We start from the raw sequence: 16,209 nt of genomic DNA on the forward strand, positions 1-16,209 counted from the left end.
TAAAAGAGACAGAATCAAAACACAAAGATTATAGTCAGAGGCAGACTTGCTGGTTATCTACAAGGAATCTCGCTGCCTGGCTGTCATCTGAAAATACTGTATCATTTAATGTTTAAGAATGATTATGTGCAAAAGTAAAACGGCATTTTTTTTCAGGTTGCATCATCAAAATCATCACAAACATCCTGATTTCTGTAAATAACTTTAATGCACTTAAGGGTAACAAAACCACAGGCAGTGTAGTGATTCTCCAGAATACAAAAAAATGGCAGTACGCTAATTAAATTCATCTTTTCAAAAGCACTAATAGAGGTTTCTTTTTAAACTTTGACCTATATTATCGAGCACACATCCCAAAAATAACAAATCTAGAAAAGAGATTGCTGTCCAGGAACCAATTAGCTTGCTTCCCTATAAAGAGGCTTGGAATGCAATCATAAAGTCAAATGAAATAAAGTTCAATACAAGTAAAATAGTTAAAATAAAAATAAAACAAAAGAAAGATCAGGGAACTAGTTCGTGCTTCTCAACTTTACATAGGACACGAGTTTAGGAAACACTTATTCTGTACAGGCTTTGGTATTGTGAAGGTAAACTGACTAAACTAAATGACCTTATCAAATATCATCAACCTTAAATAGGCACAGCTGTATTTTGTAAATGCAAATTAGTAAAACCACATTGTATTTGATAAACATGCCTAAAAGCATGCTTTGTATGCTTTTCTTCACATTACAAGCAGGATTTAGAAGAGCAAATTTTCTTTTAAAATGTAACTTCAGTCTATTTTAAGGTGAATAAAGGCACCAGTGCTTGCACACGTTCAACAAGATTTTTTGTTGTTTTTTTAAACTGAGACCAGAAAAACAAAACATTTTTTCCTTAAGAGTGAATAGGTAGACCAATGCAAAGACAAGTGGTATAACGGACAATCTTGTACATGTAAAAATGTTTTGTGTTGCCATGCAATCTTCTACAATGCTCTCTGGGAAAAAGGGGAAGTGTCTGAATGTCTTGTTTTCTTCAGCTGTCTGTAGGCACATGAGCCTGGCAAAAGAGCTGAGCTCCTTTCTGTAGTTGTGGGTTTGTAATCAGGGACAGTGTGCTCCCAGTCTTATTGCAGTGGGCTGTCAAACACCGTGTCTGGTAGGACAGAGATCTTTAGCTTCTTATCGGGCCAGCTGTACTCTTTCGGCAGCTTAGACTGGGTGAGAGGGTAAAGATATATAAAGCATTTTAAAAACACTGAGAAGTTCACGAAACCAGTGAAAGATCTTAACGCGAGGTCGAAAATCTTACCATTTCACGGGTGCTCAAATCCTGAACGTCAGCTAGCATCTGCTCTACAAACTCCTCAGTAAGTAGTATCTAAAGTAGGGGGTCAAACATGGAACGACACTGAACTTTAAAGAAATCGTTCAACCAAAAACGAGACATGTCCTGAAAATTGAGATGTACTAGTAATTCATGTCTGTTACCTGTAACCATGGTCCATGAGCAGCATACGGATGCTCTTCTGTGGCAAAGGCTCCTTCTACCCCAGTGGACACGAAGGTGATTGCCGTGTCTCCATTAATGCTTTTATATGTGAAATGTCGGCCATGGAGCAGACGACCTCTACAAGAAAAGATTCAAAAGAAAAAAAAGCTGAATTAATCATTTACGCAGACATCGATAAGTGTTGTTAACACGCAAGCGGGATATATCAAAGGCTAAAGTAACCTGACGTTCACTTTCCCCCTGCTCTGACTTGGACTTTAAACAAAGGCTTCTCTGTGAGCCTCGTCTCTGTTTCTGTCCAAACAAGGAGATTACATAAAACTCATATCCCACTCTTTTAGTGCCTGCGATATCCAAGCTGTTAGCATTTCAGTGAGCTCAGGTTGTTTGTAAACTGTAAAATATTGTAATATGAACAGTGCAAATCAGCACGCTAATACAATGCGCATATTTATTTCTCACTTTTGAAATCACAATCACTGGCCACAGTCATAAACTTCATGCCTCTGCAAAATGGTTTTCAGGTTTGGAAATTAAGAGGGGCCCGGGACAAAAATGCCAACAAAATAAAAAAATTAATGACCAATCAGAGGTGTTCAATCATTAATTTGAGCTGAATTTGAACCGAATTAATAGGACAGTTTCCAACAAGATTTCAAGAGAATGTATGGCAAATGACCTTTAAACACGCAAGTACACTCAAAAAAAGAGTTCTTCCCTACCTGAGGCACAGTGGGAGAAGAGTCCCAGACTCCTGGTTGAACTTCAGATGCACGCTTTCCAGCTGTCGTGTTCGCACCAACTCATGAGGGACAATAGCAGCCGAGCTCTCGCTCTCTAGACTGTCCTTGCGGCTCCTGGGATAACAGAAGAGGGGAAAAGATAAATAAGAAAAAAACAGAATGAGGGTATCCAATGTGTCCAAGAGCCACATTTGAACTATTTAAAAGTCATTGCATTAGACAACCACGTAACTATCGACCTGATCCGCTAACGTTTAAATACCAGATATGTTCCAAATATTGATGTCCAATGCTAATTATACATTGTAGTGTCTAAATACTTTTAAGTAAGAAATGTGCAGAGTTTTGCGCTTCCATTTTGTTGTAACAAAAAGTAACTTGCAGACACTGCACTGAACACCCCGTTTTCAAAGCTGAATAAAGAAGAATAGTCTCCATAGCCCATTTGTTGGAGAAATAGTTTCAGTTTCACTTGTAGTTGGCTCTTACCTTGATATCTGCTGGGTCTGGAAATGTCCAACTGATTGTCTATGGAGAAATTAGGGGCAGATTTGTACCACAGCGAAGTGAATGAATGCATTTACCACTAATTTTACTCTTTCCAAAAGCCACTTAAAAAAAAAAGTAGTAAGGGAAGTGAACTTTCCCTCTTTGAAAAGATTGGAAAAGCTCCTTTTAAATGCATCTACATATCTAATTCAGTTGCTACTGTGAGGCCTTTTAGCCACAAAATGTTGGTCAGACGCATCAGTGGAGCAAGTGTGGCAAACGCAGGTCGAGCGACTGATCAACAACTGACAAAAAATAAATAAATTCATGACGCACGTCTTGAAAGTGTCAGTTAAGTGTGCATAATGCTAACTTGACTGCTTTATTAAAGAGTAGGAGCAAATAAGTTGCATACAGGATTTAACGCTTCTTTAACTAGCATGGCTGCTGAATATTGTGACAAACATACATTGTCGACCAAAGTAGTCAAATTCCCCAACTAATTAATCTTATGAGCTGCTGCTTTTTAGTAAAACAAAATATGTTTGAATCAATCAAAGGGGGTAAGTAAATGAATAACTTACTGAAATGGCAAGTCATTACTTTCATCATGACAAACTTGAAATTCAACACAACGACTTGATCACAAGTACTAAAAGAATCGGTAATGAAACTGGAAACGTTAAAAGGAATCTGAACCAGAACTGTTAAATTCTTTATGATCCTCAGTCAGTGCAGAGGCCTGAAATCATTTTCCTCTCAATACAGAAAGTATGTACAGAAGTGAAGTGCTTTATTAGAAAACTGTCACTGTACATCACTTCAGCATTATGTTTCTCATTCATCATGATTATTTGGAACAGGCAACACGACCGATTTCAGCAGGCAGTCGGGCCGAGCTCCAGGATGTATGTCTGAATCTCTGGCTGGGCTACAAGTAGCAGGGGGCCGTGAGCAAAACAAGGGGGTGCAGACAACAGGATAGTGAGTGAGATTAACCCAGACAAACCATGTACTGAGATGATCTGGATTGCACAGCGTTTAATGAGATGAGGACGGAGTGCTTAAAACGGTCACCCCAGCTAACTGCTACCATCACAGCCCTAATAAAAAAAAAAAAGAAATAAAAAAAGAAGACTACAGGCAATGTCTAATAGCACAAATAATCATGGGTCTAAAGACGGTCTAGCATAATATACAGTACCCAATTCAAAAGCACATTTGTACTGGCATACTATTGGTACTTGAAGCTAATTTCATGAGCTAGTAACACTGCTGTACAATAGCAGGCCAGCTGGCAAGAGTCAGCACTCATGAGGACAAAGATTGAAGGGACAGGCTGTGTCTGAAAAATACCTGCAGGTAATTATCCGCATATTGGACAGGCTTCTGAGCCGCTGTCAAACCAATAGTGATTTTGATATATATAGCGGTTGAGTTAAACCAACCAAAGTCCATGAAATCCATTCCAAACTCCGTTAAAAATTTCAGGACTGTTTAAAAGCCATTTTTAACTGTGCACCAAATAGGGGTGGGCGGCATGACTAAAACCTTATATAACAGTACTGCATCACATATATATCATTCATGATCAGTTAATTTTGCAGAGTTTTGCCACATTGCTTTCTTGCAATATCCATTGGGCGTTTGGGTGCAGTATACATTGGATGTCTAAGTATTCATCTTTGTGTCACCAAGTGAACTATGAATCTATGAAAGTGTATCTATGAATGCTGAAAACTTGTTTAATAATTACAAGCGGTTTTCAGCAATTATACTAATAATATTAACATGCTTACAGACTAATTTATAGTGGTGGAAAATGACATATTTTATTATATTATATTAATTTATTTAGAATGAATATATAAATCAGGTACTATAAACTATACAACCATAATAGTAAAGGTTAAAATTAAAAGTGGCTTTCTTGATTTTAATATTTAATATACATGTAATATAAATTATGTCAGTATAATTAATGTCATATAAAATGTAAACTATTTAATTGCTATTTATTGCTATTTGCTATTTATAAACAGCTACTATCAGGGTGTGATTAACTGGCTTTCCTGAGGTATATGTAACTTTTACAAGATGTTTAATAGGCATCTTCCTGCAACTGAGACACAATAAATTTCAATATGATCCTTTCAACATATCTTCTTATATAAAGTCATGCTTATTCTGTCATACGGGCCTAATCAGTACTAAAGCTGAAGAGATGATCGCTTAGTGGATGGGAGAAGAACATTACATATATAGTATAGTGCAAGCATCAACTGAAAACAAACATACTGACAGATCGATCTTGAAATGTAAATATCGGTTCAAAAAAAAAAAAATTTTTTTAAAAAATCAATACTATGAATCCAGCCCCACCAACTTTCACATCTACGTAATTATGCACAGAACCAAATGTTTGTGATGTTACGCTGCTCAACCACTGAAAAAATAGCGATGGCGGTAGACCTACATCACTTTTCATGATTCCCAGCACCCATAATCATAATTTCAATCACTTATGTGATTATTTGTGCAGCCCCGTGTGCTATAAACAATATAGCATAATCTCTACCTGGTGACACGCTGAATAACACTATGTATATACAGTCATAGTGCCCAGCCCTGGCACCAAACATCTTTTGTCTCCTAGCCATAAACCATAAAGATGCCATCCAGTCCCCGAACAGGTGGCAGAGCAAAACAAAGCAGTTTGGTGTCCTGAAACAAACTCTTCAACCTGCTACTTCCAGAATTAAGGTCACAGCACTGGGTAAACCATACTTCCGCTTGACCAGTATAATCACGCAGTCCAGAAGCTCTAATTGTCATGAAAGGGCAGGACTTACTGTGGCCGGTCGTGACTGTGCCTCTGACTGCTGATGGGAGGCAGGACAGACTTGCTGTTTATCTCCAGTCCTTTCCTCAGGGCTTCTCTAATCTGTTCAGTGTCTGTATGAACAATACACAAATACCCATGACTACATCACAGTTATTTAAACCAATGCAAAATCTCTGAAGCATAAGGAGTTGTTTTGTTTTTCCACATCGGGCTGCGCTTGTCCTTAGCACCCCTCACCTTTGTCGGACAGCCTGCGTGGCTGCGACCCAATGCAAATGCTCCTGCTGTCGTCCTCATCCTCGGGAGGTCGGCTCAAGTCATCCCAGGCGCACTTGGCACTGACCCCACTCAGGTTAGAGCCATCCGTCTCTATGCCCTTATCCACTCGTTCCTGCTTGGGATGAGCAATCGACAAACGCACAGTTCAGCAGGAGATCAGCGTGGCTGGACATGTGTCCATCTCAGCGCAGAGAGCGAGGGGGCAGAGGACTAACAGCAGGTGGAAGTGTTGAGTTTAACAGCCACAGACTTAATTACACTCCATCTTTTCCCATCACTCCTGAAGCGTCACAGTATGTGCTATAACAGATGACCTTAATCACCAGGAATGATTATCATTCATTACTTGAGAGACATAAAACGTGTTAAAAAAAACAGAGCGGGGGATAAATATGCATAGGAAATGACACGTTTAGCTCAATGCACTTAACAAGGCCCTAAATCTAAAGAAATTATTTGAAGAAATGCTCAATGTGGTTCAATAACAAATAAATGGCTGATGATAAAATTCTAAATTTTCTCTATAAAAATAAAAAGTGTATATATATATATATATATATATATATATATATATATATATATATATATATAAATATAAAAACAGTAAGTAATTTACATTCAATAAGAATGCCTCTTGAGCACCAAATACAGAAAATTCAGCTCTCAATAAATGATACTGTTCTCATGTTATTTTACAGTATTATTTATCAAAGTAAATGCTTTTCTTTTTTAATCAAAAAGTAAATCACTTCATTCCAAAACAGTATTTTTCCCAATTTCATACTAGCATATTACATTTCGACCAACTAATATACAATATCAATCAATACTGATAATTTACTTAAATACTAAAGTTAAATTTGCGTGCAAACTGAAATCTAATTTAAAATCATATTTAAAAAGGAAGAGTTTGAGCAAATAACCATGAACAACTGTCATATGGTAAAGAGTACATCTGGACATTTTTCAAACAGCAGCAAGCAACAATATCAAGGTAAACAGTACTTTCGTGAGGATGATCTGTTCCTTTCAACAACATGCAAACTACATCAAGCCTTACTTGCAAGTGTGGATCGATGTCAAATATAGTTTCCCCTCTTCTCATGTCAGTGATTAACCATGGACCCCCGGCACTGCAAACAGCAGCAGAAGAAACAAGACAAAATTCAGAACTGACGAAAAAAAAAACTAAAACATCAATAAATCAAATGAGAGCTCCTGACCCACTTAGTGGAAAATAAACATCGTTCAAGTACAAGACACACCTATTCTTACGTTTGCTTGCAGTAAATTTAACACAAGCTTGAAACTTCAGCCATCCATAAATGCCACAGAAACAACGCGATACATCAAGGGCATTCATTTAGTTTCTCAGCTGGTTAAATCAGTCCTGCGGTTTCTTTAACGCAGTTTTCCCACCGTCTGAGCAGGAGCATGTCCTTGGCCTGTCTCATGGCTGGCTGTGGGATTACTCACATGTGCACTCCTCTCAGCAGGTCCAGAATGCCTTGACCGTTCCACTGCTGCGCTGCCTGCAGCTCCTCTGTGCAAACACCCACAATCTGATGAGCACAGAAGGAAAAACTTAATTTACACCGATCACAAGGAGACACATGCATAGGAGGACAAGGTTAATAAATGTAACGTCTTAGAGGTTACTCCAAATATACATTAGGGCTCGGCCGAACCTAAATAGCTATACAAACATGTCTGAAATCGATCTCAAAGGCTGAAGTAACGATTAGGAAAACTAAATTATATTAGCCTACAGTCAACAACCGCTGGCTTGTTGTGGCCTTACCTGAAGGAAGCTGATGTGACCGAACGGGGTCTGCACCGGCTGCATCTGGGGGTCCTCCGTGAGCAGCATATGCTGGATTCTAGACTCGCTGTTGTCCAAAGGACTGTGCCACGAAATGTGATCGCCGCTACAGAATGTGTTTTCTGTTGCAGAGGAAATGATTTGCATGAGAGAGAGTAATAAATACATTTTTACTATTGAAACGAAGTATCGTTTTATTTTGGCAACTCTAATATGCTGCAGTACATGCAATAGAGTACAGACCTGCAATTTTTACACTAAAACACTAAAATAATAAAAAAAGGCACATTTTAAACACAGCCTGCACATATTAAGATGTGTGATTCTACAAGCTGCATGCATGTGCGCGGAAATATGGGGGAAAATATATATATTTTGCAGCGTCTCATTTTCCTGAGACACAGCTTAGAAATCATTTTCAACTTGAATATATTACAGTATTAAAATTATACAAAGACAAACTTTATTTTACATTTGCATGTCCCACCGAAGCTTGAGCATTACAACTGTAAAAAAGTAAAAGTGTAGATTGCAAGCATAAATGGTTTACACTATCAGGCTGAGAAATAACGATGAGGAATTTTTTGCCATTTACGTCATATAATAAATGATTTAAATTGTGTTAAAGCTGAAAAAAAAACCCTGCTACATTGTTTAGAAATTACAGAAGGAATACTTCCAGGAATTATAAAACGCCTACTGCAGGTACAGTACCTGATTGAAACACATATCGGGCCAAGCCTTGCATAAGCTCAGCTGGCCAGGTAGGGGGTGCCGTCTCTCCTGCTTCTCTCTTCAGGCGAAATGTGAGCTCAAAACCAAAACCACTTGGGCCCTCTTGACCTGTGAATCTATAAAGAAGCAGAGTACAGCTGAAATCAAATCCTTGCCAACCTACATCAACACAACTCTTCATACAAAAACAGTTCATTCAACGGCTGAAACTTGAAAACACTGTAAATATGAATATCAGTTGAAGTGGGTATTGCTGTATCCACATTATCATGTAATGAAAATCATCTCATAGTCTGTCATTCTTACTCATGAACTCTGTTGTCCCCATACAAGTCACTTAGACCCAGGCTCACATAGTGCCAGTGTTCTGGTACATCTTGTCCAGGACATCCCATGTTTCTGTACATACTAATGTAGTCCAGAGGATCTGGACCCCCTAACCTGAAAAACAGGATTATGGGAGAAAAAGTGAGTCACTGAGATGGAAAAAGTACACTTGAAAGTTTGTTATCTGCCTCTTAATAATGCTTCTACTAACTGAAATTTGATTACTATCTTCGATCACCTCTCAGTGTTATGATAGTAAAAACTAGCTATGCCACAGTTTAATAGAAATCCAGTTTTACTGAACTTAATTTTGTGCGCATGTCAAGGAACAACATAAAACAGGAATGCTCTCACCAGTACTTCACGATGGCTGTGACTTGCAGCGGGTTCGCCTGATCGGGATACAGACGTCTGCATTCCCCGTAAATGGCCTGCAATCCCGGGGGAAAGATCGAGGCAAGGCCGAGGTGCGCTGCTGCTCCGCTGCTAGGCCGCATCTCATCCATCCCCACACGGCCGCACCAAACAGGGAAAAAAGTTGTCGAAAAGCAGGAAAAACGGTCTTATTTGAAACCTACGATTAAAAAGGCGTTTAAATCACTGATACTGTAAAAACGATTTGTAACACTTTCCCCCCCTATGTTTAGCCCCTGTTGCAGTTTTCCTCTGCGGTTTGATGTCCAGAAGGTGGACGGAGCTTTCGCTTTGATTGACACTTGATCCGCCCAATCAGAACAGCCGTTAGATACACACGACATGAGAGCCGCGATGCGATTGGACGGATGTATTGCGATCAATGAATTTGTTAGCTGTTTTGATCCATGTGGAGGTGGGGCTCAGCGTGCAATATGCCATTCACGTAAACTTATTTCTTTCTTTTTTCTTTTTTTTTGCGCAGTTTAGAGACGCAATTGTCTATTTTCTAATGTATTATGTCCTCCAATTCAACACATTCCAATAGCTTCTGTGAATATTTCAATCCCTTCCATAGACACATTGTTTTTGTTTGTTTGTTTATTTTTGCTCACCACGCACACATATTTAAATTAAGTTGCCTTTTTCATTCCATTTTTCACAGCTTTTTTTTTTCCAGAAAAAAATATTTTAATTAATATTTTATTTTATTGTTTCAATCATTTACTGCTAATGTGATATTTAAATGTATTGTATCGCATGACAGAAACGTCTGTAACTTTTCTATTTGCTGAAAAAAATCTATTTCATTTTATTTTTGTATTCTTATTACTAATGCCGAAATTTACGAATCTACTGTACTTTCCAAAGTACATAAATGTTTATTGCCACCTGCTGGACAGACTATTGACTGGCCATGCGCTTGGACCTTATGTCATACCAATAATGTGAGATGATAATATAAGATGGAAACATCATAGTTATCAGAATGAATTATAGCTCATTCCTGTCTTATGAATGTTCTTTGTTTTTAGATTCATATCTTGATCATAAGTTCTGGAAAGTGATGTAATGACACTAATGCTTCACTTCCACAAATGAAACAGCTACAGCGGTCAGAGAGGTCAGAGAGGTCAGCCGGTGGCCTCATGTGGTGTATTAGCCATTGCTGATGTAAAAAGCATTTTTAAATTCTGTTTTATTGTAATATCCTTTACGTTGACACTGCATGTAGTTGTCTTGGCAGCCTCCATCCAGGTAAACCAGGACTGTTTATGGCAATTATGACTGACATGACTGTTTAAGCTATTCATGTTGATGTTAGGTGGTGCTTGGACACTAGATCTCTTTGTTATACTATTTGCTTCAAGAGGTATAGCAGGCAATTGCTTGGTGTTCATTATTTCCCTTTAAATTAAACTCTTAATTAAAATTGAAAAATATACTTCCGTTCAGGGCTGTTGCAATAAATAGAACAATCCTGTACGTATTTACATGTATTTATTGTTGCTGTAATTTACACGTTTATGTTTTTTTCATCACTTTCTGTAGAACTCTACATGTACAGCACACAGTATTGATTTACAATTTTAAGTGACAGAGTTTATTTATTTCTTTATGACGTGCATTTTTGCAGTTGTGCAATTTTGTCTTCCTAAATTACATAATCGCACTGGGTTCTTGCTAATGCTTTTTTCCTTCTGTGTGTATTTCGTTTGGTTATGTTTTAAAATTGTGTGGTTTTATTCAGAATTGTTCTGCTTGTGGGATTCATTGATTTATTCATTCCAATGCAGTTTTATGAGGAGCACATTTTATCCAAGCGTTTATCATCACACTTCGGCTTCTCACGGGGCTTTTTGCCAGTTGACAGTGGTATGCTGGATAAAGAGTGCCATCATTTCTATGGACCAAACCAAAAAGTTTCTTTTTTGATGCCATCAGTCAAGTGTGCTTCCCCTGCCAAATGTTGCTCTAAAGCTCCCAGATTCAGTCACCATGAGATGCCCAGTGAAGCATGGCCGGATGGGAGCTGCACCGGGGGGGAAACTCCAGAGAGTGTTCGGCGTGAGCTGAGAGCTTCAAGAAATTGTGAAAGAGGATCTGAGGCGGGTGTAAGGCACTTACCCCAGCAGGTAGTCTATGAGGATCAGCTATCAGAACGGGAGTTTTTAGGGTGAGGGAACCCTCGTGTGGAGGAACAAGAGGAATATAGGGTTGAAAAGAAGGAGCTGCGATAGGAGGCAAGGCTTCCAGAGGGGCATAGTGTGGGTGAAATAGAAAGAAGGCAAAAAAAAAATTTAACTATATTGCTGTAATGTTTCTGTTTAGCACTATCTACTGTCAGTTGAGATAAAAAAAAAAAAAAAAAAAGAGTGATTGCAGAGATAAGACAAATCTAGTGTGTGAAAGGCAATGAAAAGAAAATATGATAATATTGATGTTCACTAAAAAAAAAGCAGTGCCGAAAAGCAGTACAAATGATTAATAAATATAAAAAACATCTAAATAAAATAAAAAGAAACTGCAAGTGACGCATTGAATTAAACATGACATTTTAAAGTAGAAAAATTTAAATAGTATTTTTTTGTGAAATGTACTTGAATGTTTTACGTAGAATTGAGGAAAATCTTTTTTATAGTGTAATATAAAATGATATTTACAAAACCCCCTCCATTAGTTATTTGTGTGTAAGTAGATGCATCACATTCTGATAGTTTAGATATTGACTGTTTCCCCACAACTTTATTTGACACACTGCAGTTATTCATATTTACACATCGCAAAACTGATTTTGTGGTAAATAAAACAAAGATTACTGAAGAAATAACTATAGTTTTTCTACCACTACTTTTTACTATACTTTTGTGTTACTTTGCATTTCTTTGTAACTATTTCCGAAACTTACTAGCGTTTCTGAGTTTCAAAAAAAGTAAATCCCACAATTAAATTTTTCAGTGAAACACACACACACACACACAGTAATTATATTCACATTTTTAAACTGTCTTTGATACCGATTCAAAAATAATGTATTTCTTTTGGACATGTAAAAAAAAAAAATTCTAACAAAGTAATTGTTAGAATATTGTCAGTTGGGAAAACTATTTATTTATTTATCAATAAACTATTTATTAATCTTCAACACTAATAGATAGCTTAAATGTCTTTTAAAATACATTTTAAAAACTACAGCTGCAGTCAAAATACACACACAGTTGCAAAAGCGAGTCACGCTTCAGCAAAAGAATGGTGAAACGAGAACGCACTGCTGCACACAGAGATCGTAAAGCACATAAAAGATCATAGATGTAGACAAATGGCCACTACCACACTTATAGCCTCTGCCCTGAATGAGAGTTGACCAGATCGTTACGATACTCATACCGGTCATGAACTGTTGTCTTGTGAGGGTGTCCATTACTCCAGATTTCCAAGGAATCGATCCTGAGTCATTTGCTGGGAATAAGAGATAAGACATGCCTGTGGTTGTAGCGTGGGAGTCATTTGCATAAAGTCAGCTGAGCTCACCACTGGCTTTACTGAAAAATCTGGCCATGTCGTCCGGTGATACATCTATATCCAACCCACAAACATACAAGTAAGATGAATCTACATTATACAGGTACCGCTAAACATCTGACCTGCGTTACTTATTAGTGCCCTGTACTTGAAAAACGACACGGAAGAAGTGGACAGACTTTGGTCATTTGATAAGCACACCCACAGCGTCTGATAAATGAGAGGTTAAATCTGACAAAATATGCACTGAAACGTAAAACAATATAAATGCATTAAAAACAGCCACAGGAGGTACAGGTACAAAATCAGTGAATATTTATTACAGAACACGTAAAACATACAAAATATCTCAAAAGTAAAGTATTAACCGCTATTAAGTATCAATATAACATACTTTTATATGTAACATATTTTGTATAAACACACAGATTTAATTAATAATTGTAAATAATTCTATTCAGTTGAATGAATGAATGAAATTCAATATAATAGAGTGTACATTTATGAAAGGAAATTATTTGATGACTTTCTTGTTTAGAAGACAATGAACACAATGCCAAAAGAACTGAGCCCATAGATGAACTCTTTATGAACACCATCTATGGAATTCAGTTCTCAGGGCTTCAGCGCTCAAGACAAACTTTGTCAGCCTTTGCTTAACATGCATTTTTGAAAACTGCAGTCATCTGGTACTGATACGGATACGCTGTCGTCCGTGGTGTGTTTTAAATGGTCGAAAACTGTGTCTCTTCAGTAACCCAAAGCTGAAAACTTTTCTAGGCTTAAAAAAATGCAGATAAAACCAACCAAGAAGCCCTGTCCATTCGACCGTTACAGTGTTCAAGACGTTTGCTGATGTTGTTTTCCTTGAACAAGCGAAGCACGGCTAATAAATTCATATCTGTATCTCTGCGAAGGCCGCAGGGTTAGTGACGTAATTCACCTCACGTTTGTGTCTCAATGCTATCTCCATCACGTATTTGTTTAATGTTTGATCATTACTTAACTGCAGCGAAAAAGCATTGAACTTTATGTCCTTAACTGAGAACGTGCCACACCTGAGGACTTTCAGGAAACTGTCTCTTCCCAATAAACGGCACTGAACCAGTCAAACTGCCCTGATGGGTACACCGTTGGAAACCCCCTCTGAAGTCCCAGAAACAGCTATTATATATATAAAAAATATATATATATATATATATATATATATATATATATATATATATATATATATATAAAATGCTCTGACAAACAACACACCACATTTTGAATTGAAATAACAACTACTTTTGTATGAGATCACAGTTCCAACATAAGAAATGTCATGAAAACACAACATAGATATTTCACAGATAAAGTGATATATTTTTCTTACCTATCATTTTACAAGTTCAAACATTTATTTTTCTCCCAGAACACACGTCACGCTGAACATCCAATACTTATCTGATAAGGAGAGAGAGGCACGCTTATCCCAGCTTGTCAGGATCAACTTCATATCTTTCGTTCCTGTGCGTTTATGACTATCATGGATCAAGCCATTGCTTTAAAATCCACAGTCCTTGTTTGCCATTAGAGTCTCCAGTAACATGTAAAGCCAGAGATGAGCGGTGTTCTTGTGACCTCTGAATATATGACTTCTGTTTCTCTCAGCTTAAATATCTCTCTGTCTCTCTCTCTCTCTCTTTCTGTTTTTATCTCCCTCTTACACTCACTCACTCACTCACTCCCTCATGCTCTTTCAGTACCGTAAGCCTGCAATCACTTCCCAGTAAGAAGGAAGCAGTGGGAGGGAGTCTCCCGCCCCCTCATAATGAATCAATACGAAGCGCTTCTGAGGAAAAACATCTCACTGGTTCAGCCCTCAATTCCCATAAAACGAAAAAGGGAAAAAGGGAGACGGGGAGAGAAAAAAAAGGCTTGTCAGAGAGGGAACCAGGAATTCCCCTTGTTGCAAAAGAGCAGTTTCATGACAAGAGCGGTGACTTAGCAGAGGCAGGCTGTAACGACGCCGCCGTTTTTCCACGAAGGAAATGGAAATGGCACATGTGGAACCTACATTTGCAATGTCATGTTCACATGTGCTTAAGTCTCTGACAAAAATAGTTTAAAAAGCTGTCGATTGGAATTTTCTGCTGACTGATACGTGTATATTGCATCATAATGAGGTGTGGTGTTAAAACCATGAATACAGTTGTTCCACTCCCCGCACTACTTCCATCTATCGCTTACTGTAAAATGAAGTCATTGAACATTTCACAGCCTGCTTTTCTGAAATACATAGTTTTACTGACGGCTCAGTATTTAAACTGCCGGCTCGTGTTCGTGACGGTTGTTTGTCGCTGGTTTGATTTTGTATGTGAAGGAAACATCAGATCAGTAACCAGTGTTGAGCTGGAAGAATCAGTTTGTTTATCGTGAAATGAAAACTTTTGGTATATGTTAACCTGCAGTTGTTATCTTAACCCAAACGTTGGTTAGCTCACCCAAAAACTAAAACTCTGTGTTCATTTAGTGTACTTACCCTCCTCTTGTTACAAACTTACATTCATCCGTGGAACACAAGAGAAGAGGTTGTTTTTTTACAATGATTTTATACAATATATGGCAGCACATGCTGGTTAGATGTGTTTTGAAGCAGCAAGCATACCTTTTTCAACAGGGTGGAACCATCGATATTAATAATGTAGTCCACAAAATCTAGATTAGAGGATATTTTGGAAGTAGTCATACGGTTTTGAAATGACACGAGAGTGAGTAAATGATGACTGATTTATTATTTTAGAATGAATTATTCCCTTACGTTTGGATTGTTAACGTACGACCTTTGATGAACAAAACCAGTTCATTCAGATGTTAACCCACGAGGCATCCTTTTTTCCGGAGTTCATTTACCCCGCAGTATGAACAAAAACAACCGTGTTTTTGCACCGCTCCAAATGATGACATGGAAAGAAAGACGTCAGGATGGAAGATCGTGTAAAAACGAAACCAGCTTATTTATAAAGTAATTTTGAAATCTCGAAATAATTTGTAGGTTGAAAGGACACACGCTAAGAAGGGGCGAGGACGGGGTCAAACCATCCATGCGCGATGACTTAAAAGCTGACGGCCACAATAAGGGAATCTACTTTCAGAGCAAATCCTTCTGCTGGTGGGATAAGTTGCAATTGACATTTTGCACAGACTTCAGAAACAGACCTGGCTTTCATGCTGCTGTTTGAACACAGGGGAAATTGGCTGCAAAGGTCACTGAGCCCATTTCCTCTCCCCCTTGCTCGCAGAGACTCAGACCTTTACAGCACCCACTGCTTTTTACCTGCGACGTATTTTAATAGTTACCATTCTCAAACGCTCAATGCGTGTGTTCTCCGTAGGTGAGGGCTATCTGAGGTCAGTGTGCGGTGTGCTTTCCTCCTTCATGTACAGCCGCTGGCGTGATGATGCCTTCCCAAAAGCCAGTGTCACAGCTGAGACTCATGACTAAGAAGAAAGCCATGATTGCTGAAATTAGCAGAAGTGGACCTTGCCTT

At 38.1% G+C, this 16,209-nt stretch overlaps 1 protein-coding gene across 4 annotated transcripts; it reads right to left on the bottom strand.

The window, feature by feature from the left end:
* Positions 1-186: 186 nt before the first annotated feature.
* Positions 187-11,605, bottom strand: sufu (suppressor of fused homolog (Drosophila)). Of its 4 annotated transcripts, none has more exons than XM_043255682.1 (13): positions 9,095-11,605; positions 8,720-8,854; positions 8,393-8,529; positions 7,658-7,800; positions 7,333-7,418; positions 6,917-6,989; positions 5,815-5,968; positions 5,585-5,687; positions 2,733-2,771; positions 2,223-2,357; positions 1,479-1,617; positions 1,300-1,368; positions 187-1,204 (listed from the first exon to the last, which is right to left on the bottom strand). In XM_043255682.1, the coding sequence occupies exons 1-13, from the start codon at positions 9,244-9,246 to the stop codon at positions 1,115-1,117; spliced, it is 1,455 nt and encodes a 484-aa protein (XP_043111617.1). In that variant the 5' UTR covers positions 9,247-11,605; the 3' UTR covers positions 187-1,114. The 4 variants fall into 4 exon arrangements, with proteins under 4 accessions (XP_043111617.1, XP_043111616.1, XP_043111620.1 ...); XM_043255681.1 differs by having other exon boundaries at positions 5,815-5,971; positions 9,095-11,599; XM_043255685.1 differs by lacking the exon at positions 2,733-2,771 and having other exon boundaries at positions 9,095-11,604.
* Positions 11,606-16,209: the final 4,604 nt, after the last annotated feature.

Source organism: Puntigrus tetrazona, chromosome 13 (assembly GCF_018831695.1).
Source record: "Puntigrus tetrazona isolate hp1 chromosome 13, ASM1883169v1, whole genome shotgun sequence".
NCBI classification, from domain to species: Eukaryota; Metazoa; Chordata; class Actinopteri; order Cypriniformes; family Cyprinidae; genus Puntigrus; species Puntigrus tetrazona.

What these genes read in the sequence shown, in the direction of transcription:
- sufu (XM_043255681.1), bottom strand. Translation starts at nt 9,246, where the DNA reads ATGGATGAGATGCGGCCTAGCAGCGGAGCAGCAGCGCACCTCGGCCTT. An exon ending in CCGATATGTGTTTCAATCAG is followed by an intron (nt 7,801 to 8,392) that starts GTACTGTACCTG and finishes CCTCTGCAACAG; the next exon opens with AAAACACATTCTGTAGCGGC. An exon ending in CTTCTCCCACTGTGCCTCAG is followed by an intron (nt 1,618 to 2,222) that starts GTAGGGAAGAAC and finishes CTTTTCTTGTAG; the next exon opens with AGGTCGTCTGCTCCATGGCC.